The sequence below is a fragment of the Motacilla alba genome, chromosome Z, assembly GCF_015832195.1.
Source record: "Motacilla alba alba isolate MOTALB_02 chromosome Z, Motacilla_alba_V1.0_pri, whole genome shotgun sequence".
Lineage (NCBI taxonomy): Eukaryota > Metazoa > Chordata > Aves > Passeriformes > Motacillidae > Motacilla > Motacilla alba.
The window spans coordinates 63,598,425-63,623,045 of NC_052046.1; the positions used below are offsets into that span (position 1 = coordinate 63,598,425).

At 40.7% G+C, this 24,621-nt stretch overlaps 1 protein-coding gene across 7 annotated transcripts in view; it reads right to left on the bottom strand.

Annotated features, from left to right (window-relative positions):
* Nucleotides 1-4,059: 4,059 nt before the first annotated feature.
* GCNT4 (glucosaminyl (N-acetyl) transferase 4) overlaps nucleotides 4,060-24,621 on the bottom strand; it is a 36,243-nt gene continuing 15,681 nt past the window's right edge. For all 7 annotated transcript variants that reach the window (XM_038124263.1, XM_038124264.1, XM_038124266.1 and 4 more), the window contains one exon: nucleotides 4,060-23,842. In XM_038124263.1, the coding sequence (XP_037980191.1) occupies nucleotides 22,474-23,842 (1,369 nt within the window). In that variant the 3' untranslated portion in view covers nucleotides 4,060-22,473. The remainder of the gene's footprint in view (nucleotides 23,843-24,621) is intronic.

Sequence of the window (24,621 nt, forward strand, 5' to 3'; positions counted from 1 at the left end):
CATCACATATCAATATATCTATGTATCTATATATCTATATCCCTATATATCTATAAATCTACATATATATATATCTCATATATACATATAACATATATCACATATATAATATATATTTAATATATATATGTCATATAATGATACTGTTTCACTGGTATCAGTGCAGAAACTACTGAGAATCAGACCAAGACAGATATTTCTGTATCTTGAACTCTAAAAAAAGTAGAAAAGAAAGAGGATGATAAAGCATCAGAGATAGAGAAATCCTCCTGAGACTTACTGAGCATTAATCTTGGACATAATCTGATGGAAAGGGACCACATATTTGTGGATGACAAAGTAAGTTGTGATGATACCAGTCCACAGTGTGTCACAGAGCATGCAATTCTCACCCAAGGGCGTGTAAAAGAAAGTTACTTGCAAATGATTTCAGTAGTAACCTAATTTGTATCCAGGACATTTCTGTCAAAAAAAGCAAATATCCCAGACTGCAGGCTCTTTCTCATTTCCTTTTCTTCTTGGTTGATAGTGAGCATTGTCTTATCCATAAGTCAGTACAGAAGCTCCATCAAACACACTTTAATCTGGCTACTGGCCAGAAGAAACCTTTTTGTTGGATTCCAGGGAAGACTTTTTTTTTGTTTGACAGAAACAATGAAGTCACACCTGAAGTCTAGGTAAGTTGGAAAGCCATCTTCCTAAAATTACTGCCTTTACTCCTAAGAGAGAGAACATGGACAAACCTGCCTGCATGAGAGTGTCTGCCTAAATAGGATCCAGTAATCCCAAGTGTTCTGATTTGGCTTATTTAGTGGTGTTTTGATTTGCCTTATTTTTATCCTGATTTAGTGGGTGGGTTGTATTTGTTGGCAGTGGTGGAACTCACTGCCCTGTTTCACACTGCAGTGCAATACAGGGTATCTCCAAAAACTCTGAAGGCAAATAGAGCTCAGCTCTCCTGGATGCAGCCATCTCTTCAGCTACAGACTTTGATTGAGCCTGCTGTCATAAAGCCAGTGGGGCTGAATTGCAGAAGATAGGGGCAAAATAAAAACTCCAACAAAACAAAATATTTACAACAATGGGTAGATTTAAGCTTTATCTTTAACTAAATGGCCTAGGAGCTGTGAAGGTATCTCCATCTCCTCTGAACAGTTACGTGAATAGAGAAGAGAGTCTCAAAATTACTCCATCTTATGTCTGAACACAAGAAACCTATTTCACACATTTTTTCCTTTCAGACAGCACAAACGTTCCCCACCCCACGCCTGGGAGAACCAGTGCTGCAGGTTCAGCTGCGCATTTTTGCTGCAGAGCTGCCTTGAGGCTTCTCCAGCAACATGAGAAACCAGGGCCGGGGCTGGACCAAGGTCACGTTGTTGAGAACCCTGGAAAGGAAGAAATAGTAAGAAGGGATTGTGGAGAGTTAGTCTTCATGTTCCTTTACCATCAGCTGTGAGAGATTTTGGGAAGAGATTTTTGCCACTTGCATAGCATAAGGTCTGCACAGCTCTTTTCTGGGTATAATTCCACCCCCCAGCCCAGCTTCCCAGTTATCTGAACAGACTAAAAGGAGGCCATGCCATTTTTCTGGCCTGATCCCTTTCATTCCCTGACTTGGCTACAGCTTGCTGTGTTTTCTCCTAGCCTGGCCTGGCAATGCAGGTGCTGTTATACCATGCCATGTTCCAGTGTTGCAGTGCTGCTTCTATCCCTGTGTGTGCCCTGAGCCACAAGCTGAGGTGTAGTAAAATCCCTTCTCCTCTGATTTCCGCCTCCTGTGTGCTCGCTACAAAACCACGATAAATATGAATCAGGGTGATAATAACTGGAGATGTCAGCCAGCAAAGGGGCACATGCAGCTCGCTTTAATGGCCTCTCACTGAATAGGCATTGAACGAGGAAGATTTTGTTGTACTTGTTCTTTCACTAATTAATGTCAGTATGACAGCTTTCAGGAGAGGTCAGACAGTACCTCAGGGAGGCTTCTAAATGCAGAACTCATTTGAGCATGGAGGTTGCTGCAACTGCAGCCCTTAATACAAACTCAGTATATTCAAGTATTGCAAGTAGTTAGTATTTTCCCCATTGGAAGTTGTCTGAGAATGAGATGATAGTGAACTTTTCTCCTGTAAAGAATCAAAATACATTTTAGAGGATTATGACTCTGCAATCAGACAGATATGCAAGTTATGGAGGCTGAAAATTTATATGTCCTAATTTTTTACTTCCATTCTTTGTTCCAGTACTTTTTTGGGCCTTGAAAAAAGCTGGCATAAATTCTAACAGAGTGCTCCAAAATTAGGGCTCCAAACACTTGATGTAACTGATAACTCTATTCTGTAAAAAAACAAGGACAACTATGGAATTTTTTTTCCATGCAGCATTCACACATAGGTCTGTGAAACTTTTGCCTGGAAAATCATTTATTCTCTCTATTTACAGATCGATTGCAACCTGTAGTTACATCTCCACAGGCAGAACTGTTCACATTCATACCAAGGCTTAAGTTTCATGTTCTGTCAAATAGCCTGGGCTTTTAACAGGACATGATATACAAATGTCTCAGTGATAATCTAATATATTGATTTTACCCTTTTACATTTTCTCATATGTACTATCATTATAGCCAGATAGTTCTTCTTGATTCTGCTTAGTTACCAGTATTATTAACTACCCTTATGCACACACTCACAGCTCCTAACAATAAATCTGTTCAAAGCACAGAAAAGGATGCTTTGTGATTTTTCACCTACTGGTACTCATAAAGAGGTGTTGAATTTTTCAAGGTATTTTGTAGGTATTTATGCACCAATGGATTTAAAATCCAATGGTCACATTTTGTGCTTCTCCAAACATTTTCAGAATAATTGACTCCTTTGGTTCTTACCTCCAGTGCTATGAAACCAGTAGATCCAACAGTGTGGAAAAAGCCATTGCAGATTTTTTGCTGTAATTTACATTCTAAATCATGAACTTCTCTTCAGCTAAATCACATATAAAGCCTGCTCACATCTACAAAACCCACAAGACTTTGCATTAAACTATCATTGCATGAGTGGTAGGAACAAGCACTGTGTCAGGAAAGCACTTGCTAGGAATAGAGGATATAGTCAGGAACAACAGCTTACAGATATCATGCCAGGTAATGACAACCTTTTGAAGGTGGTGGGAGATTTGCTTTTATCATCAGAAGAAAAGATCAGGACTTCATGAAAGAATATTTTATTTTCAAGACATGAGGAAGGAGGTCTCTGTTATGTGGGACACAGTGAAAGCTGGTGTAAAAAAAGAAGGGGAAGAAATTATTTAATGTTCTGACATCCTAGAACAGTGCAAAACAAAACCAAACAGGAGCAAAGCACTCTGGATAGAGATCATGCAGGACTATCAAAAGCACAAAGGAGCAGATCCCAAATGCTGATCTCCCAGCTGCCAGAAAACCTCCCCACATCTTATCCAGCCTATGTTATGTCTGTGTGCTAGACCTTCAGGGAGACATTTTTGAAACCTGAAAGCATGGATGGGAGAGCAGCAGAAGTCTTGCACTCTCCCTGCTGGACCAGGCTGTGCTGGACTGTGACAACTCAAAAGGACATGGAATTGTGTGCTCTGCTTAGTGACTGGGCCAAATGCTGCTGTTACAGTCAGGGTAACGTGACTGAACCAACAGCCCCCACTCTTCTCTTTTTAATATGTGTTTTCAAAAATTCCCAGGGAGAGCCATGGGAAGTGTCAAAGGGAGATCCCAAAAATTAAATCAAAGCAATATCACAATAGAGCCAGTAGATGTAAGGAAAAGTTTGAAAAGTTGAGTTCTTTCTTATCTGAGTAAAATAGCATAACATACTCTAATAACCATGCCAATAAAGTGGGAAGAAATTGACCAGAAGTCATTAATATGCATTTTGTACTCATGAAAGCACCTACCTAAGTACAGACAGCAGCAGGAAAGTCCTTAAGCAGAGGTCAAAGAGAAAAACATGAACTTTACATGTTTTCATTTGGAGAGTTGCAACAACATAATTGTCTATGATTCAGGAAAGCAAAGACAAAGCCTTTATTTTAGAGTATGTATTTTATGTTTCTATTTACATGAAAGCATGTATTTATACATCCTCATAAATAGACACAGAAATGTATATATGTACAGACTTATGCATATACATGTGCTCGCACAGGGATGCTGTATCTGCTGTCTCTGGCATAATGAGAAAACAGAGACAGTCCTACTAAATTCTGCCTCCAGTGAGGAACAGATGCAAAAAGTCTTGCTTCAGAAAAATAACTTGCTTGAACCCTGTGTCAGCTGGTGCAGAAACCCGAGTATCTCCTTACAGTAGCTGGTGCAGAGGAGCTGCCCTGCTCACCGCACACTGGTGACAACTTGCCAACTGACAAAGCCCGCCAAGCCACAGGAAGTAGCAGAACTTTCTGCTGTGTGAAAGAGCTTGCTCACTAAGAGAGAGTTTCTTGTTTTCCCCAGAACTCTTAGAGCTGCCTTCCTAGTAGGCTTCCTCACAGAGCTTTCTCAATAGTACAGAAGCAATACTGTTTTAAATCATCACTAGAAGGAAATAGGAGAGGCAGCTTGTGACAATTCCTGCAGCCTCCCCCCTATTCTCCAGACAGAGTTTATCAGATGGCTCTTCCATTTAATGGACACTGCAAAAAGCTATCTTTTTCAAACTTTATTTTTTTCTAGATGACATTAATTCTCAAAATGCAAGGGGCTTTTCCATTTGGTAATTTCTTTGGAAATATACCTTACTTTTATAGTAATTATTTCTCCTCAGACTGCATCCCAAAGCCCTGTCCTCATCTCTCTCTTTAGATTTTAGCTTTTAAGCTTGTAGCATCCTTGGGGTTTCTCCAGAGACCCAAGCAGCCTTCCACTTCACAGTATGCAGTCTATGACCCTGTCACTCACAGGTCAGGAGCAGCCCCGTTGACTTCACAGCCCAAAGGATACAGTTTTCAGTCATATGCATTCACCTGAACATGGTTCCAAAACAAACACAGCATCTCCTCACCATCCTAAAGTCTCTGTGGAGCTATGCACAGCTGAGAGGAATGGGCATTCCTAGCAACACAGGCTCAGGATCTTTGTTGATTTAACTGCCCAGGCTCTAAGGTTTTTTAATTACCTTCTCATGTATGTAACACTTAAATGTCTGCAGTAAAATTAACACACCAAGTTCAAATCAAAACCTTTTATGGCCTCTTCTATTTTTTTTTTTACTGTCTTAAAAAGCACTCTTCACACTGTAAAACACAGTTCAACTGTGAGCTCCAAGCAAAGCCCACACCCATCTACCAGGACACACAACAGCCGAGCACAGGCAGCCACGTCCTGCACTACTGCAGCTGCTTCTGCTGAGCTTCTGAGCCCCTTTGCCTATTTAAAGAATTGAGAGTGCAGTATTTAAAACTGTGAGAAATCAGCAACACCATGAAGAACTGAACAACCTGTAGTCTCCTAGGAGCGTATGCAGAAGCAGCCCTGTCACTCTGCAGGCTTGCAGGCTCTAAGCCACCTCCCATTGTCCTCAGAGGAGCAGCACCACAGTGGCACTTGCTCCAGGAGCCATTATGAGAAGCAGACACACTTCTTTCAGAGGACAGCATCCTTACTGTCAACATCACCCTGCCTATCTTCCATGCTGTGGTTCCTACAAATCATTATCTCTGTTTAGAGCCAAATTTGTCAGATGAAGGCGTTAGAAAACACAGCAAAAAAAGGAAACATTTTGATCATTGAGGAAAACACACTGAACTCCAATTTTCCCGAAAGCCTATCTCCTGGTCCAGACAATGGTACCTTTCTGTGAATATTAGAGAAAACCTGCCTCTAAGTTTGGACAGTGAAATAGTCTGCTACATGACATATAGGATTTTTTCAGCCACCAATGAGAAAGATGGCTTTTTGCCAAATCCTCAAGGATTTGCCTGTGGAAGTTCTGGTCTCATGATGTTCTCAGGCACCTTGCAGAGACTGAGAGCATTTTACCAGGGAAATGAATGAGTGCACACTAAAACATGATCTTCTCTTCCACTTTTCAGAAGCAAACACAATGGTCTTCAGTACAAAGGAGGAAACCCTTACCAGCAAAACCCTCAGGTTTCTGGGTAGCAACTAACATGACTAATTGCTCAGGCTTGCAAGACACAAAACCACAGGCTGCTGGATACCAATTCATTGTGAAAAATCCAAATTAACTCAACTGTACAGCGGAAAATGGGGCCTCCTCAATTTCTACAGAGTCATCAATCATTCCCTGCCAAGTTCCTCATGTGCATGCAACCCCGAGCAGCACTGCCTTTTTCTTCAGCTTCATCCTACTTCAACCTATTCTTTTTTGCCAGTTTCCCTATCTTTTGCTACTTTTGACTGTCCTTCCAGCACAAGTCTTCTGTGTTCTGAACTTCAATTCATTTTTTTGGAGACAGTGACTTGCTTGAATTTCACTCCTGTCTCCCACCTACAAATTCTTCTTCATATTTCTCTGGTTACTAGTTAAACTCAGCCTTATTTCCCATAATTTGGATTGCTTTTAATTGGCCAGCATTAATGGGTTATGGTTAGCTTATACAGGGAGAACTTTTCTGGCCTTTTGTCTGTCTCTAGTCATCACACTTTCCATTCAGTGGGTCACACATCATGTCACTTAACGTCACTATCACAAAATCACTGGAAAGAGGACCTCAGATTGCTTTTAAGAGCCCTCTCTGTAAAAAACATGTAGCATCATTCATCCTTGACTAGAGAATGGGTTTTTGTTTTGGGAAAGAGGAAGGGAATTGTTACAAATATACAAAATTAAATCCTCATGTCGTTTAACATAAATCCTCTTAGTGATTATAAATGTGTATGACTAGCTGACCCATTTTACAGCAACCTGTTCTAATTTTAATGCAATTTTTCATTATAATAACAAAAATTTCTTGTTCATTTTTTTTTTTTAAGTCCTAATCACCAGGGGTTATATTGTGCAAAATGAGAAGATTTTCCTAGGTCACTAGTAATCTCTGCAACGAAGTGTCTTGAAAACACTACACAATATCTTAACAGTTTCTGCATAAAATAAATTGGTATTAAAACCTGGAGATTAATGTTTGTGCAATGGCTAGGGCAAATGGCATCAGATCTTGCTCTCAGCTTGTGCTTGCCTACACAAAACATCTGCTATCAGTGATTTTCCCCTCTGACTAAGGCAGACTGCACAAATCCCTCCTGAACCATTGCACCCTGGAGAGTAAGTCTTACACTGTATCACTATTTGATCCAATTTTCTCCTAGGAATAACCAAATACCACACTCATGCCCGGAACCTCAGTAGGTCACACCTCTTTTCCACGAGACAATGCATCAAAGAAGATGTATCGATGCATCAAAGAAGATGCATCAAAGCTGTTCAGGTGAGAAAATTGAAGGATCCCATTTCTTTTTCATGTGGGAGTACATGGTAGGCCCTAATGTAAGCTCCAGAGGACAGAAAATTAAGGAAAGCTGAGATAAATGCTTTAACTGTGGCAGAAAGGGGAGAAAATAAACTTCATATTAATTATACTCTTGTCCCTGTGGTAATTTTTAGGCTTAGAGGACATTCTTCTTGTGGCTGAGGAAGTCGGCTGCGGGCTGAGCGGGTTACTCTGAACTTCTGTAGGACATGAAAGTGCAAAGGCCCAAGTCCATGGAGACAGAGCACAGAAGAGACTTTCCACCTGGAGTGAGGAGGAGACCAGCATGGCATCAGACTGAGGTCTCTGAGGGATTGGCCCAGCCAGCAGAAACCCACAGTGAGTCAGACTCATGGCAGTATGGCACAGAGCCTGGCGCAATGACAATCTGAGAAGTCTGGCCAAGCAGAGAAACCACTTTCCTCCATTTGTCAACATCCATTAAGTGCAGGTCAGAGTACCTGGACTAGTAGTGGATTACATTATTATACATTGATACATACACAAATATCTCAGGTGGGCCATAAAATTTTCCTCAAGGCAGCCCTGATGATCAACCTGAGTCACACACAGCACAAGAAAACCACAGCCCACATGGCAGAATGTTGATTTTGTTAAAAAAAAAACAAACAAAAAACCACAAAAGGACAACTTAATACAAAGCACCAAGGTGACTGGCATGCACATGCATGCCTTCAAACATACACACAGACACAGACACACATCTCCCCATCTTGTGGGGAAGCTGTCACAAGCTTTGCACTTGAAAACCACGTGGATGTATTTTGCAAATCACATTTGCTACTTGGAAGTGGTGTCTTGGGTGACCACCATTGCTTTCCATCCTCTTGAAGCACTGACACTCACAAAAGCAAAGGCAGCAATTTTGTTAAATGTGTTTCTGCATTGCTTCCGTCATTGGCTGACTCATTGTTTTGAAGGTCACTGTTTTCAAGAGATGACTAGATGAGATTTATGTATCAAAGCTCCTTCCAGATGGTTCATGAGGGCTCTCATGAACTATCAAAGAGTAAAATCATCCCTATGACACAGAGTGCATAAATGACCTTCCTTATTTGTCTTCTTTGAGATAAAGCCAAGCCTAAACCAATCTTTCAGCGACTCAGGTCATTACCATGTGCTTCAGGAAGGTACAGTAAGTACCTTTTCCTACAGTGGTTCAGTACAAAATGTGACACATTGTTTTCCAGTGAGTTTTTCTAATAGCTTTTCCTATCAGGGCTGTCTATGTTGAAAAGCAAAGTGAAGCATTAGGCCTGGTAAACCAGTAACCTGCTACATAACATATTTGTCTTAGATAGGGTGGCAAACTAAGTGAATTGGGTTTTTTCTCCCCCTTCCTGCAAACTCTACTGTTTGCAGCCTGTGGTTAGGCAAACTGCCTTCAATGCTGTGTGCCACAGCTGGCCCCTCTTGTGAAATTCACGGGAGCATCATACACAAAACCCAGAGCAGTATTTTTAGGAATTAAAACTTTCTGCTTTTTTCACTTCTCCTTTACTGTTTATCATTTTGCCTGCATTTGATGCAGTAATTTTTCCAAGATTCATTTTCAGCTCTGGCCCAGAAAGCACTGTCACTGCTTGAACTACATGGCTGCTAAAGGGCATGCATGGCACACCTGGCTTACAGGCAGAAGGGCAACAGACCTTTCTCATTACAGAGCACGTCTGCAGGAGAACTAAATGGGCTCCTCAAACAATAGCCATATCCTTTGGGACAAGAGAAGCAGCGGTGCTTTCTAGCCTATAAAACCTTGGAAAGGCACATGAGTAAGGTGAATGTAAGCTAATATGGACAGATAATAAGCAAATTGCTATTAGGAGACTGCTTTGGCCATAACTTTGTTAGTTCTCCAAAGGCAGCCTCTAGGATCTGCCTGGGCAGTGCAGTTGGAGCAGGATTTTTTATTGCATTTTCTTCTTACATGCATTTCCTGATTTCTGCTGGCCCGAGATTCTGAAGCCTAAAATCATATTTATTTCAGACAAGCTCAGCCTTATTGAAGCTTGCTGCTCAGCAAGTCTGTCCCCACAAGCAGCACAAAAACTACTCTGTGGGTTTCTAGGTGACTGCAAGACAATTATGTAGGTTAGAAAGGAAAGAAACATAAATTAAACAACTGACAGGTCAAATAAGGACATGAAGCCCCTAATCAGAGTCTATGAGATCGCAATGAAAACATATACATGTACATCTATTTATACCCATCTATATTAACTGGCAGAATATACTGAGCAGAAATGTTTTTTTCTTTAGTACTGTGGGAGGAAGCCAATATGAAGCAAGAAATAAATAATCCTCAGAGTGACCTTCTGGGCTGATGTGTACTGCAGACATTCCCAAGGCTGATGGAGACAGCATGATTAATTTTCATAAATTATTGAACCAAAACCAACTTTCAGCATCTAGAAATACATATCCCGTTGATAACCGTTGCATTATTCACCATACATGGCCTGATTGTAAACCTATTTACCAAGTAGTGAGTCAAATGTTTACTCATGGCAGCAAGGACATGCACACCTATACACAGAGTCACAGGATTTTGCTGAGGTTCACATCCTAATAGAGGTACCACACATTTATTATTTACTGCTGGGTTGTTTTGCAAGATTCATTTGCACTTTAAATGGTGACATCCCCATTCAGTGTGAGTCCTAAACACTCCAGTTCTGTGAATGCTCTTTGAGGGGCCAAGTCCAACGTCCTAGCTCCTGTTCATGCTGCTACTTGCTTGCTATTTTAGGCCACACATGAAAAATATGAAAAATAAATTTTCCTCTCCCCTGGCCAAAGGCAATTTACACCTTCATAATTCATTCTTCTTGAATGAGTTTATCTGGACAAATGCTATCACAGGCAGGCTGCAAAGCAGAATTTACTCAGCCACAAATACAGAAAGAAGTGCTATATAGGATAAATCAGGAGGGAAGGATGTGGAAAAGGGGCCAGGATAAGAATACATATATTTTGGAGAGGATATTCAGAGTATATACATGCCATCAAGTTATTAATATGTGGTCAAATGTTTCTTGAGATTTGTTTGCATACCTTTCATTAACACTTCTGTTCGTCAACACATTTTCCAGACAGATTCACTTCCAATAGCATAACACCTATTACAATGCCACAGCACCTAGTAATATTTTCACTGAGAAATGGAAAATGTTTCACCTGGAAACCTGAGTTTTTCACATTCAAGGAACAATAAAGCCCAGGGTAAACTTTAAAATGTAACTTTTTTTCCAAAAGGAAGTCAAAATGGTTGAAGAGGAAATTGTTTTGTGTTAAGTCCAGAATTCTGTAGAACAGCAGTTTCAGCAGATATTTTCTGACAAGTTGACTGGTAACCTCCTTGAAACCTCATATAATTTAATATCAAGCTAGAGTTTTGTTTCAAATCTAACTGTAACTATCATCCAACTGATGCTATTTAAATGGCTTTGTCATAGCAGAAGCCAAGCAAATTAACTTCTTTTACTTTTAAACATTTTCTTTTCAGAGATATTCTGTCCCTGTGATGTCTTGACTCTTTGTCATGCTTTGCTGTCATATCTGGTTACTTGCAATATCAAAACTACGAAATTCAGGGACTGTCTGTATTTATACCTTTGTACAGACCTAGGAGGGGGCCTAGAAAAAACAAATGTCACTTAAATGGTGGCTGACTTGAGCACAATAAAACCAGAATATAGACATTAGCACTATTTTGGCTATATTCAGATTAAAAAAATTGCTATTTCTATACATATAGATCCAGGAAGAAGGTAAGACCCCAGGTATGTGATTAAGATATTGGCCACTCACTTCATTTGGAGGTCATCTTAGATAACCTGCATTTTTCAAAGCAATAAAAGTAATAATGGAAAAAATACTAACAAAAGTTAAAGCAACAAAATGCATATTGGGACCAGGGAAAAGGAGCCTTCATACCATCTGCATCTTACACTAAACAAGCAGAGTAAACATACTGTCTTTACGCAGATACTCAGCTTTCATCTTTCTCCCACAGCATCATTTGCAGTCCCCAGCCCCCTGGCCTCACAGAATTCCCTCCCCTGCCACTAGGGAGGGAGGGTTGCAGAGCTCTCTCTCCTTGGGCATGGCATAGCTGTGCCTGGGGGATCATCCCTCCCTCCCTCCCAGCAGCAAGTCCTTCAGCTGTGCTACCAGCCCTGGGATAAACTGATGTCTTCATTAAGAAATCCTGCTCTCAGAGTAATATCTGCAAACAGAATCGTTCTTTAACCAATTTGACTGTGAAATAAACATTTTATAAATGTAGGGTAATGCAGATTGCCCATAGGGAAAAGCCAGTTGACTGGTCCAATGCAGCATCAGGATCATTGTCCACTTATGAACACTCTGATTGCCCTTACACATCAATGTTCATTTCAGAGTTATTAAATTTAAGATATTTTTCAACAGAAGTGTAAAACTGATTTGCTATGGAAGTCATTTCCAACACTGGAAAAAAAGAAAAAAACAGGGTGAGTTGCTGCAGCCATAGCCAGAAGGGATCAGTCCCTTGGAGCATGGTCCTGAAACAACAGCCTGAATTACAGGCAGAAATTACATTTTACTTCTGTGACTCATTTACACCATTTCTCTTTCTTCCTAATATTTAGTTAAACTGTAATCTTTCTCTGAGGAGGCCCCCCCAGAGTCTGGAAAACTGAAGTCTAAAACTTTGTTTCAGGAAATGGAAGAAAGATTTCTAGAACCAGAAAAATTGCTGGGTCACTCTCAAGGCTTCCTGAGAAGCCTTTGAGTAAGCCTCATTTATAATTTTAAAGGCAATCTGGTGGCAGGAAGGGGATCCCTGTGGAGGCAACAAACAGCCAAAAAGCAACACTTTGAAGTCTGAAATGGGATTGTGCTGGGAGAGAGAGTGATACCTTACACCAAGGAGGAATCAAGGTGTGACTGTGCAGCAACAGTACCCCTCCATTAACTCCTGTTAGAGCTTTCCAGTAGCATATGACTTCAAAAACTTCAGCTTGGCTTTTAGACTGAGTTTGCATCACTAGCTGGTGGCTTTCCTTTAGCCTGTAGGCTGGCACTCTGAGTACATGTATTAGTATGGAAGGCTGTAGCATAAAATCTCACAAGCGGCGTTCTACTGCTGCACGAGCAGCAATCACAAGTGCCAGCTGAAGACTTTTCCCCCATCCCCAACCCAGGAACTGACATCAGCTGACTGACAGCCCTTAAAACTCCCAGGGCCACAGTTACCAGTTGGATTACTGGATCTCAGGTCTTCTGACCTTTTCATTGAAGTGTCTGTATTGGTCTAATACCTTTGATTAGGTTAATGACTTGTTATTGATATAGCTGCTTCTGTATGTGCTGTACAGATGATCATCCTTTTTACTGTTTATTCTCTGTCCTAACAAGATTAACCTACATAAGGATAAACTACACTGCTAAACAGGTGTAACTTTTCCTACTAGTATGCTTTCAGCTGCGTGAACAAGAGCAAAAAAAATAAAGCTAACTACTTTTAAGTCTAGATCACCATAACTGGTGTTAATTAATGCAAGGGCCCTTTATGTTCATGATGCTCAAAATGAGCACCTCCTACTCCCACTTGGGTTTAGCTTTAGATTTTTTCCTAAGCTGGTTCTGTGATCGTATCTGCAGCCTTGGGCAAACGTAGCCTTCCTTTTGCATAGCACAGACAATGAAAAATCTGAGTCATTCCCATTGCAAGCCTTGCAATTACTGCTAAACTACTAATATCTTCACATGACAAAGAATCAAACATACTCCTCAACAATTTCTTCTAAAGGCAAATTCCTTTGCTGAGAAAGAGTTGTAATTTTAATTTTATTTTGGATATCTGGAACCATGTTCCAACCACTAGACCTCCATTATATTCCTGCCTGCTAAGATTAAGCAATATGTAGTAGCTGATATGTTCATTTTCTTCACTTATGGTCCAAGATCAAGTTGCTTGGGGTCAAAAAAGGAAGACATTTCCATTTATCAGAAGCACTGACATAATTTCTTTTTGGCTGCTTTCCCTTCCCTCTGTGTGTTATTTTACTTTTATCTGGTCAAGTCACTCATCCATACTCAGTTTCCATTAAACATTCAGCACACGATTCGTTCGCATCAGCTGGGTCAACTGCAGTGCTGAACAATGGCCCAATTGTGCCTTCCAGGACTTCTCAGCAAGGACATGTCTATGGAATTGCTTTTTTTGTACACATCACACAAAAGGACAAATGGTTGATCACAACAATAGACTCAAAAGAAAACAGAAATAAAAGGATATAGCAGCAGCATTTACCCAGCAGCCAAAGGAAAGGGGAATTAATCCACTGTTAGAAAGACTGCCGGACCAGTTTGTTGTGAAGCAAAGTAACCTAGCAGGGAAAGACCCAGCAGCTATGCAACTCACCCTGGTTTGGCATTCCAATCTTCAAACATACCCCCATCCCAGCCTTGGAGACAAGAGAAGCTCCTGGGTGCGCCCTACCCTTTGACTGACTGTCTTGACACCACTGCAGGATGGCATCACTACTTGACTCCATGCAAAAACAGCCAAATACCAACTGAACTGTCTGAGCATGTGCCTCTCACATCCCTATGACTTGACTATGTGGGCAAACATTATCTTATCACCAGTGCTGCCACCTAACCAAGTCTTGGACAGTGAGTTCAGTTAAGAGTACCCAAAAGAGAATTCAGGGCTTTTCTCTTTACAGCCCAGCAGCCACTGTGGTTTATGAAGCCAAAGGTTCATCACACCTCTGCTGAAGCAGAAGGCACCAGGACAGCAGATATTCAGAGCCATCTTTTTCAGACACTATGCAAAGTGCCACTTGTTTAACAGAAAACATTTCAGTTTAATTTTAATCTTTCTGTGAACAATATCCAAACTTCATGCTACCATCAGCTAACCTAGAAAATATGGAAAGTCTATGGAAAGTTGTCACTCTACTCCTCAGCTAGACCTGAATATCATGCAGAACCCAAGATTTAGTTGGTGAAAAATTTGAAACAGATTTGAAAAATAAATCTGTCAAAAACCCCAAGCAAACACAAATAACAGAAATATGACAGCAGAAAAAACTCTTTTGTTGAAGCGGGGCACAAATACTCTTGGGCTAAGCAAATGAGTTATTGCTGCAGGTTAAACTGGCTTTCAAAGTGCACTTACCACTTAATCACAACCCAAACTTCCACTTCCTACAGCAGGTCATCTGAAGCATCATACAGCATGTCTGTATGTTTGAGTGCCTTTTCTCATTGGGAGCCATGCCGCCCAGACCTTGTCTCCTCTCCTTCCTAAGACTGTAACACTGGAGCTTTTCTGTTAGCATTGTCCACTCCAATGGCCTTGAAACACTGCTAGATAGGATCACCGCCCAAAGGGTTATTTCTAGAATGGTGGGACAGAGGCCACCTCTTCTGCCCCTTGCCTAGTGACTGCAGTGAGCAGTGCCTCAGCGGGGGACAGCGCAGTCTCTGAGGCACTGGGGAAACTCATGATGGTGCCACAGTGCCAGCAGCAGCTCTGTGGTGTGCACATCTGTCCAACAACTGAAATGGAAGCATATCACTTCACACAGACTGAAAAAAAAACCTTTCAGGTAAGCGCTCCAGGTAAATCTTTCTTTAATGTCTATTCTTGTTGGTATTCTGCTTTATTAAATGTCTCAGATTTCTCAAACTGAATGCTAAGGTATCCCCTCAATGACTGCAGAGAAATAAAATGCTACAACTACTCAATTTAAGGATGACTCAGTTTTTCATGTCTTCAGCTCTATGGTTTTATTACTGCAGAACCTGATTTGGCTGCCTTCATTCCAAATGAGGACAAGACATACAGTAATTGAGATCTTACTGTGTCTGCTCCAAAGATCTATGTACAGAGACTTTAAACAGATCTTAATTTAAGGCCATAAGAGAGAATGTCATGATTCTTCAGCCAATAAAAACAACACAGATAATATGATTAGCTGGCTGGTCTGGAAAATTATAATGCTGATGTGCTCTAATGAAAAGAAACAGAGACAATGCTTGCTCTGCTGGCTGAGTGGCCTGATTCCTGCTCCAGCTTGGTTCATGGAGGCAGCTCCATCTTCAAGAGTCTGACTTGTCCAGTCACTTGCATGCCAACAGACACATGCTTTTCTTGTTCTGCTCTACCATACCCAAATCTGGAATCTGAGACCTAGAAAAGAAATAAACCACCGAAGCCTGCTGATGGTTTCACAGAAATACAACTTGTTTCTGCAGAGAGGGATGGGCACACATCCCTCCTGGGCAACAGCTTGGAACTAAGAGAGCATTTAAAAGAATATTGTTAGCAATATAAAAATCAGGAAAAAAAAAAAAAAGTGACTCCAACTTCTTACAAGAACAGCTCTACGTCATCCCTATTCAATTACTTGGAATTGCTTTTCCAAAGCAAATTTTTTTTTTTTTTTGGTAATGTACATGATTTTACTCCCTTGGATATATCTTCTTGATATAGCCTCTACAACCCTTTATATCTATATCTAAATCTAAATACCTCCTGTACCACACAGAATTCTACACAAGAGGAAGAAGTTAAGTTTGGCATAGGAACAAGGGACATTTTTGATAATTTTTGCTTTAAATACAAGTGGAATAAAACACAGTTAATCTCCCAGTGATTTGAGCACATAAATGTACCAGTTCAGGCCCAGGATAGCTGAGCATATGCACATGTCCCACTAAAGTCAATTAAATAGAAATCCACTCATGGCACATGCTGATTGCACTAAGAATCCTTAAAACTGTTACAGGGGCAGAAAGGAAGTTTTAGGCTCCAAAGCAGATTAGAGTAAATGAGGACTAAGTAATAAAATTTAATTGAGATGGGTGCCTTACAACCATAAAGAAGCTGGGACTGCTGCATTAAAAGGTAAGAAACAACAATAGGGGGAAAAAAGCAAGCATAACACTGCTTGGAGAAAATAAATTGGGATCTTCAATTCTGCTATATCAAACCTCTGTATCAAGAGTACTTCTGCTTTCTCCCATCTGAAAGGTCTTGAAATGGATGTAATTATTCTGTGCATCAGATAAAAATGCATATACCACCTGTATTTTCATCCTACTTCCTAAGGTCCCTAGCAACTTAGTACTGAAATATTTGTGCGTAGTTATGTCCAAGTATGGTTTTCAATTCCTGCCACAGTTATTAATAAATGGTGATTTGAATCTCTACAGTATAAATTGCAGTTATTCTTATTTTCCAGCTGTTATGACACAACAACATTAATAGCATAATGGCTATAAATATAGTAGCATAACAGCTGGTATGGTGGCAATAATGCCACCTGCAGCATCTCTGTATACTCTCCATCTTCTCATTGCCCCAGGCAAAACTTAGACTTGCCATCCTTTCCATCTCAGAGCACAAATTCAGGCAGAGAAAAGAGGCTCAGCAATAAAAAAGCTGTTGTTGTTTAATCTAAATCACAGTGAAGTCTCTAACTGTAGCCCAGAGAAGAGTCTTTTGAGTAAGCCCACGTGTTAGAAGCAAATGCTTAAGATGCAAATGGGACATCAGTCAATAATTTTTCAAACCAGCTCATATTAAAAATTTGTTACTACATATAATACAGAAAGCATCATAAAAAAAACATTCACCTGCCATGAGCAGAAAAATCAGATGCTCCTTTTTCTGTCCTCTTTGATGCAACCAGCCCAGTCCCCTGAATCTTTTTGTAGTCCTCTAGTCAAATTCCAGTAAATTTTTAAGCCGCTATTTTTTTACAAGACAAGAAATGGATACAGCTCCAGGAATTTCTTTGCTAAATCATCTTTGTTTTTAAAATTACTAACTCAAGTCTCACTTACCTCGATCAGAAATGGCAGTAGCAACCATGCTATATGTAAGCATTTCCACTTAAATCTCTGCTAAGACATATAAATGAAGGCTCAGTAGCAATAAAACTTACTGTCCTTGCCCCCACCTTAAAAAATACCGTCTAACTCCTTTCCATCTAGGTTGGGTTCACCCTGGTGGGATGTCAGCTGCTCACCAAAGCCATTCTGTCACTTCCCTCCTCTGATGGCCTGGGCAGAAAAAACATAATGAAAGGCTTCTGGGTTGAGATAAGGACAAAGAGAGATTGTTCACCTATTAATTACTGTCATGGACAAAACAGACTCAGCTTGGGGAAAATAAATTTCTTACCAATCAGGACTAGAGAAATGAAAATTAAAAACAAACCTTTAAAAACCCCACCTTCCCTTACCCCTTCCTCATGACGCTACCTTCCTCAGGGAGCAATCCTTCAGGCACAGCTTACTCTAGTGTGATACCCTCATGGGGTCACAAATCCTGCCAGGAAACTTGCTGTTGTGTGAGCTTCTCTCTCCATGGGGCCACAGACCCTGCCAGGACCCTGCTCCAGTGTGGACCTTCCATGGGGTTGTAGCCATCTTTGGGCATGCACTTGTTCTAGTGTGGGCTCCTCAATGGGTTGCAGGTGGATCTCTGCTTTACCTTGGATCTCCATGGGCTGTAGGGGCACAGCTGCTTCACCACAGTCTGCACCACAAGCTGCAGACGAATCTCAGCTCCAGCATGTGGAGCACCTCCTGCCCCTCCTTCTTCACTGATGCGGTACCTACTGAGGTGTCTCTCACAGCCTCAATCTCTCCTCTCTGGCTGTAGCTGCTGTTGCTTGGTATGTTTTTTTTTCTTTTATTAAATATGTCATCCCAGAGGTGCTATCATCATCAGCCTTGTCCAGCAGGAAGTCCATCCTGGAGCTGACTGGCACAGGCTCTGTCAGATATGTCGAGAAGTTCCTGGCATCTTCTCACAGAATCCACGCCCACCCTCCTCCTGCTATCAAAAACTTGCCATAGACTTTCCTACTTGAAAAAATGCCTCATACAAAGGTTTGTGGTTTTTGCTTTCTCTGTTTTCTAAAAAAAACTGGTATTATAAAGATGAGTATCCCTTAGCCATAGAAAATGAAAGAGTTATGTAGCTCTGAAGAAATAGGACCAGGATAGAGTGTGTAACTGTCAGCTTGAAATACTAAACAGCACTGGGGTACTTTCAGTACAGATTTACTGCGTCTCAGTAACAGATCACATTGTTCTGAAGTATCACTTCTGTGAGCAGAAATTATCATCACCAGGAGCAACCCAGGTTCTGTAAAAACATCGATTTAAAACAGATATTGTACCTGAAATAAAACTCAAGGTCACACTGTAAACACATATTAGTGTGCCACACATACTCCACATTTGCTGTTTAAATACTGGTTTTCTTATGTTTAAACATTCTCATTTAAATGCTACAGTAATGACACTGTAGTCATAGAAATACTCAACAGGCCAAGTCTGTTTTAATTACAATTACAGATTAGAGTCTAATTCCTAGTCTTTCCTTTCACATCCTTTTATTCCCACGCCAAAGAAAATACATAGTGAGGCATTTATGTTGGTATATATTATCCTCCAGATTACATGTCTAGCCTAATAAATTCATTAACATGACAAGTAGTACAAATGTTGGCTCTGCATCTCTTTCACTAAAGCTCATTATTTCCTTTTCTTCCTTACTTAATTTGTCTGTGCTGGAATGCATTCAGCATTTTTGCTGTTTTCAGACACTAATAAAATGGTGGGCTGGACATATAGACCAGCACTGACAGCCAGGAGCAGTACTATTGCCTTCCTTATGCATCCTTCCTGAATGGGAAAACTAGGTCAACTGATAGTCCAGACTCTCCATGTGACCAGCACAGGGCAGGGTGGGTGGAAGAAGGCCAGCATAGTGATTATTCAGCAGAACAAATACAGAAGAAACCAATTTGTGCAAATGTATGTGTACTTCAAATTTGTGAAAAAACTTAGAAGGGGAATCTTTTAGAAGTGAGGAAAAGAATGAAGAGGGAAAAAAAAGGAAATCTAAGCTTTATTAAGGAAAATAAAACCAAACCAACAAACAAAGAAAACCACCAAAAAAACCCCCAACAAACCACGTGAGAGCAGGTAAGCGCCTACAATCTAAGTTTCAGCCGAAATAAAACTTTTTGTTTTGCCATAAACTAGGTTCAGCCACTTTACTACAGAAAGTTTGTGTATCATGCCTTGGGTCATGCCAACAATGGCAGACCTACCTGTGTAAAGAGTAGTGATGATGATGATGATGATGTTACCCATCCCTGTAGTCTTATCACTTAACTGTGATCCAGGCATCAGTATGGCAACATGGCTGAATGCAAGGCCAAAAAACAGAGAGAAACCTATTCAAAAGTTAAGACACTAATATTTTGACTGCTCTTTTCTTTGGAAACATTGGAATATATTCCTCCTCCCTTAGAGGTCTGCAAGAGTCCTGGGAAAACCCAAGAAAGCCAGCTCAAATTCAGTGTTGATCCTGTTTTGAGCAAGAGGCTGGACTAGAGGATCTTCCAGCCTCACCAATCCAATGACTGATTTTTGTGAACTGCCCTTCTACAACCTTGAATAGCCTTTAAAGCTGCTTTCAGAACAGCAGAAACATCTAGAATTCATTGGAAAATCAGCACTTCATAAAGTTGCAGTCTGTACACTGCCCACTTCCTCATCTAGCAAACAAGTGGCTGATGCTGCCTCACACTGTGCCACATCCGCCTCCACTTCTCCATCACCTTGGAAGAACGAGGTGCCTTCTTTCAAACTTGTTAAATGACAGGCATCATTCAAGCCAATTCAATTAAAATAGCACAAAGTTGCATGTTGATTAGAATCACATACTTCAATGAAGTTTAATGTGCTGATGGATTATTTTGATAAATCTATGGCAGATCAAACAACTACAATTAAACCCAAATGGATATATGTGTACATACATACATAAAGCCAGTTTAAATAAATACAAAATTTCAAATATATCATCAATTTATATGTACAGAATCCTGTAGCTTGGCCCTCAGGGATCCTAATATTCTCTTTTATTAACTTTTTTGCCACACGAGGACTCTATTTTATATGCAAGCACTAATACATGAATCTGTAAATACTACCAATATTTAATTTTTTACAAACTATAAATTACATCAAGTCAGGACAGCCTTGAGTAGACAGGGCATGTCACTGAAGTGCGCAACACAGACTTAAAAATAATCCCCATTTATTTCAGAAACAGTACACTTAAGAAATACTTGACCTGTGCAGACACAGACTCTATAAATAGTTTTGTGGATAACAAATTATCCGCAAAATAAGTTAATACTAAATAATTAGTATTGTGCAACCAAACCCACAACACGCACAGGTTTCAAAGTGCTTAGCAAGACAATAAAAATGATGGTTCTCATTTTACAATGGGAACAACTGAAAGAGAAAACTCAGGTGGCTTCTCTGAGAGCTTACTGAAAATCACTGTCGCAAATGTGGAAAAATGCCTGAGAATCCTGACTCTCAAACCAGTCTTGAGCCACGAATGACTTCACTGTGACCAAATTTAGAGACAAAATCTGAGACTAAAAAGCAGCTTGGTTCCTTCAGCTCAAATAAGGAACAAAGATTTCTCATTGATATGAGATATGGTCATTACTATAGCAATCTGTAGATCAGTAAGACCAGATACAGATATCCCAAAGTCACTCATGGGGAAAGGTCCCTTAATGAAAGACAGATGGCTAGAAAGAAGACAGTGGCATAGAGAAAGCTAAACCCCAGGATCCACTGGAATCACCAAAACTCAACTTGTGGCAGGGTAGCACTCCAGGGAAACCCCCAAAATGCCAGCAACATTTCTGAGTTGCAGAAGTTTCTGCAGAGACCCCTGCACTTACAAACACTTCCCCCATGCCAGAGTGTGGGAAGCCCAGCTACGAGAAGACTCCCGAGCCATTTCACTACTAGGGGGCCTGGCAGAGCCATGGCAAGCAGGGGCTGTAGGAGAACTCTTGCTCCACAGCTGAACCAGGGCCCATTCAGGCACCTGTCAGCCTGGGATCATGGTAGTGCACAGCCACAGGACTTGCACAGAAACACACTTAATGCAGGGTCTTCATTTCTGTAATATGGCTATTATGACTACTGCTCAACTTAGTGCGTTCAACACTTCAACAAAGCACCACACTGCTGAACACCCACTGGAAACAGCTCTGTGTGTAGGGATACAGTCTCAATAGGACTGGGAATTCACATAAAGATATTCCTACTGGCAGAGAGAAATGAAGATTGACCTCTTTTGGCACGAGTACCTCCCCCAGGTGGCTGCAGAGACTGCCCTTAGGGCATGCATGTATTCTGCCTTTGGAGAACACACAACTGTGTGCACTCAACAGTGCACAACTATTTCAACCAACTTACACTGTTTGTGAAACCAACGGTGTTGGCACAACACCTGATCACATGCTTTGTAGAAGGAAAAGCAACACCCAGGTTAGCTGCGAGAAGAGAACAATGGTACACACAAAGTAGCATATAGGTATCTTCTCTCCCTTATATCATCCAGTCATATTCACATTGCAAAGATCTATGCAGCTCCCACAGACAAGAAGTGTGGAACTTCAGGTGGGGTCACATGGCTCATTTGGTGTTCATGCTGATCTCTTGGTTTTCTTCTGTGAGATGGGCACTTGCAATTTTCCTGAGGTAGCAGATACAGAGGTCTTCCTTTAAAAGCAAAAGTGAAGGAAAAGAGGAGAGGCAGACAGAAGTGCTGAAGTTTCTTATAAAAGATACAAACACACTTGAAGTAAAATACAGTTCTGAAGTACTCTACTAGGACAGAGAGCACAAGAGCCTCCAAAAGCAAACTTCACCATCTCAGAATCACCCTGAAGACAATTACAGGTTTAATGTGGCAAAACAGTTAACCAGCGAGAAATTACTTTACATAAATAAATAGCCAAGCACCTGGCTCTGCAGGGCCTGGGACGTTATATAGAATGGACTTTTCCCTCACTGCCATCCTGCAGCAGGTCAAGGCAGCAGAACTGCAGGTCTGTGCACACAGCAGGGACAGCAGAGAACACAGCGCTGCTATGTCAAGGCATTCGTAGAACTTAAGTGCAGAAAGTGCTCATCCGAGGACAAATGTACCCACTCCTTCTGTTGTTCTGCCACCTTTTCTGCCAAGCATTTTACCAAAACAGGATCTACTTTGGAGTCAATCTTGTTGGCGAACCAGTGTCCGTAATTCAGCAGCCATCTTAGTTCTCCAGCCCCATAGATGCAAACACTGCGAAGGTGGGTACCAGTGCACGGAGGATACAAATAGTCTTCAAGGTAATTCCATTTCACCAGACGAGTTTTACTTTGCAAGTCTGTTATATCCTGGGATGATCTTGGAACTTCCCCAGGGACCCCAGGGACACGTACAAGAGTGGCCCAGAAATGTTCATCTGGAGAGTATGTGTCCCTTGACCACTCAAAAAAGTCTTTTGCAAGTGAGCTTTCAAGGGTATATTGAATAAATTCTCGGCTTAAAACAAAATAGGCACTGCCTACAAATATCTCAATATCATGAGGTGGCGGATTCTTGGAAATGTTGGTTTTTACAGGCATCTGCATGTATTCATAAGGCACTTTCATAAGTTCATAGTGATAAGTAAATCGTTCTCTTTTACTACTGCTTGGCTTTGAAGTTTCCAGCATGTTTCCTCCACCAAGTTTCTTCAGTTCAGCAACCAACTCAAAATTTGATCTCAAAGGGAAATCTTGGCCACACAAATTGATAACATACTTCCATGGAACTGGAGAGTCCATCAAATCAGACAAACAATTAAAATCTGCTTGCAGACGTGAAATATGTGCATAGTCCACTGTCTCCAATTTTGATGCAATGAAAATATTTGGGAAACATTTAGCTAGATTGTTCAAAGCAGATTTGAAACTTTTTGCTGCTTTTTGATCATAATGAATGCAGTAAATATTTTGATGACTGTACAATGAATGTATGAGCCTTTCTACCATTGCTGCATCTTTGTGAACAACCAAAGAATAGGCAATTGGAAAACTCTCCTCCTCTGGAGAAACAGGTTTTAGCTGGTATTTCCTAAGTGAACGATACACTTGACAGTCACTTGTCATTGCTACAACATCTTCATCAGCTAAATCAACTATTTCTTTTCTTCTTATCTCTAAACTCTTGCCAATTTCATGAGGATCTTGTTCATATATAGATGAACAATTAATTTCATACTGGAACTCATTTCTAGGGTATGAATATCTGTTTCTAACATAAGAAGAAGTGCTCAAGAAGTGTTCAACTAAGTAAATGCCTTTAGAAGGAAAAAAGTGTCTTTCAACATGGAGGAGCTTCAGCAGTGCAATCAGCCACCCAGTGAGACACAGAATCAAGATCTTCCTTTGTGAGGGACATTTGTAGGACCACTTGTGTCTCGTCATGCTGCAAGAAAAAAAAAGACATAGTGTTACTTTAAATCAGGAATCGTCTCTGAAATCATCAGAGATCATTCCAACCTCTAAGAAAGATATGTGCACACCAGTCTGCCTACGGCATAAATACCACCTTATTAGAAAGGCCACTGGTAATCTCAGGTTTCTTCCTAATCATAATTTTAAAATTTCATTCCCCTGAATTAGCTAAGTGAAGGCAATAAACCAGATGATTTCCCGTCAAATAAGAGTATCAGAACAAGACTCCCACTGGTTTTTTTCCAAACCTTTTAAAAATTTCTAATGAGTCACAAACTGAAGTACAGCAAACCCTGGATTGGCAAAAACATTACCGTCACCTATGTCAGTAGGAAGGATTGTTTATTTTCCTGAGTAACTACAAGGTATTCAATGGGAGCAGCAAAGGGATGTCTAGTAAGTCTACAAAGAATGTGTAGATGGTAGATAGTAGTATAGTTTTTTAAAAAAGCATGAAACCGTAAGTTTTAGTATTCAAACACTGCATTCTCATTATCACAAACACTGGAGCTGGCTCACAAAGATGTCCAAGAGGAAATTAATTTCCTCCCTATCCTGTGCCAACAAGATCTTCTGGAAAATACTTCTAACTTGTCCTGAAGACAGAGGTGGACAAAGACATAGCACTTTCATCCACTGGTATGAACATATAAAGAATGTACACCTCTGAAGGCAAAAGGGGTGGTTGTAGTAAGCAATAGTGCATCCATCCTGCTCTCTGCCATGTGACACAACCTTGGATGTGACCAC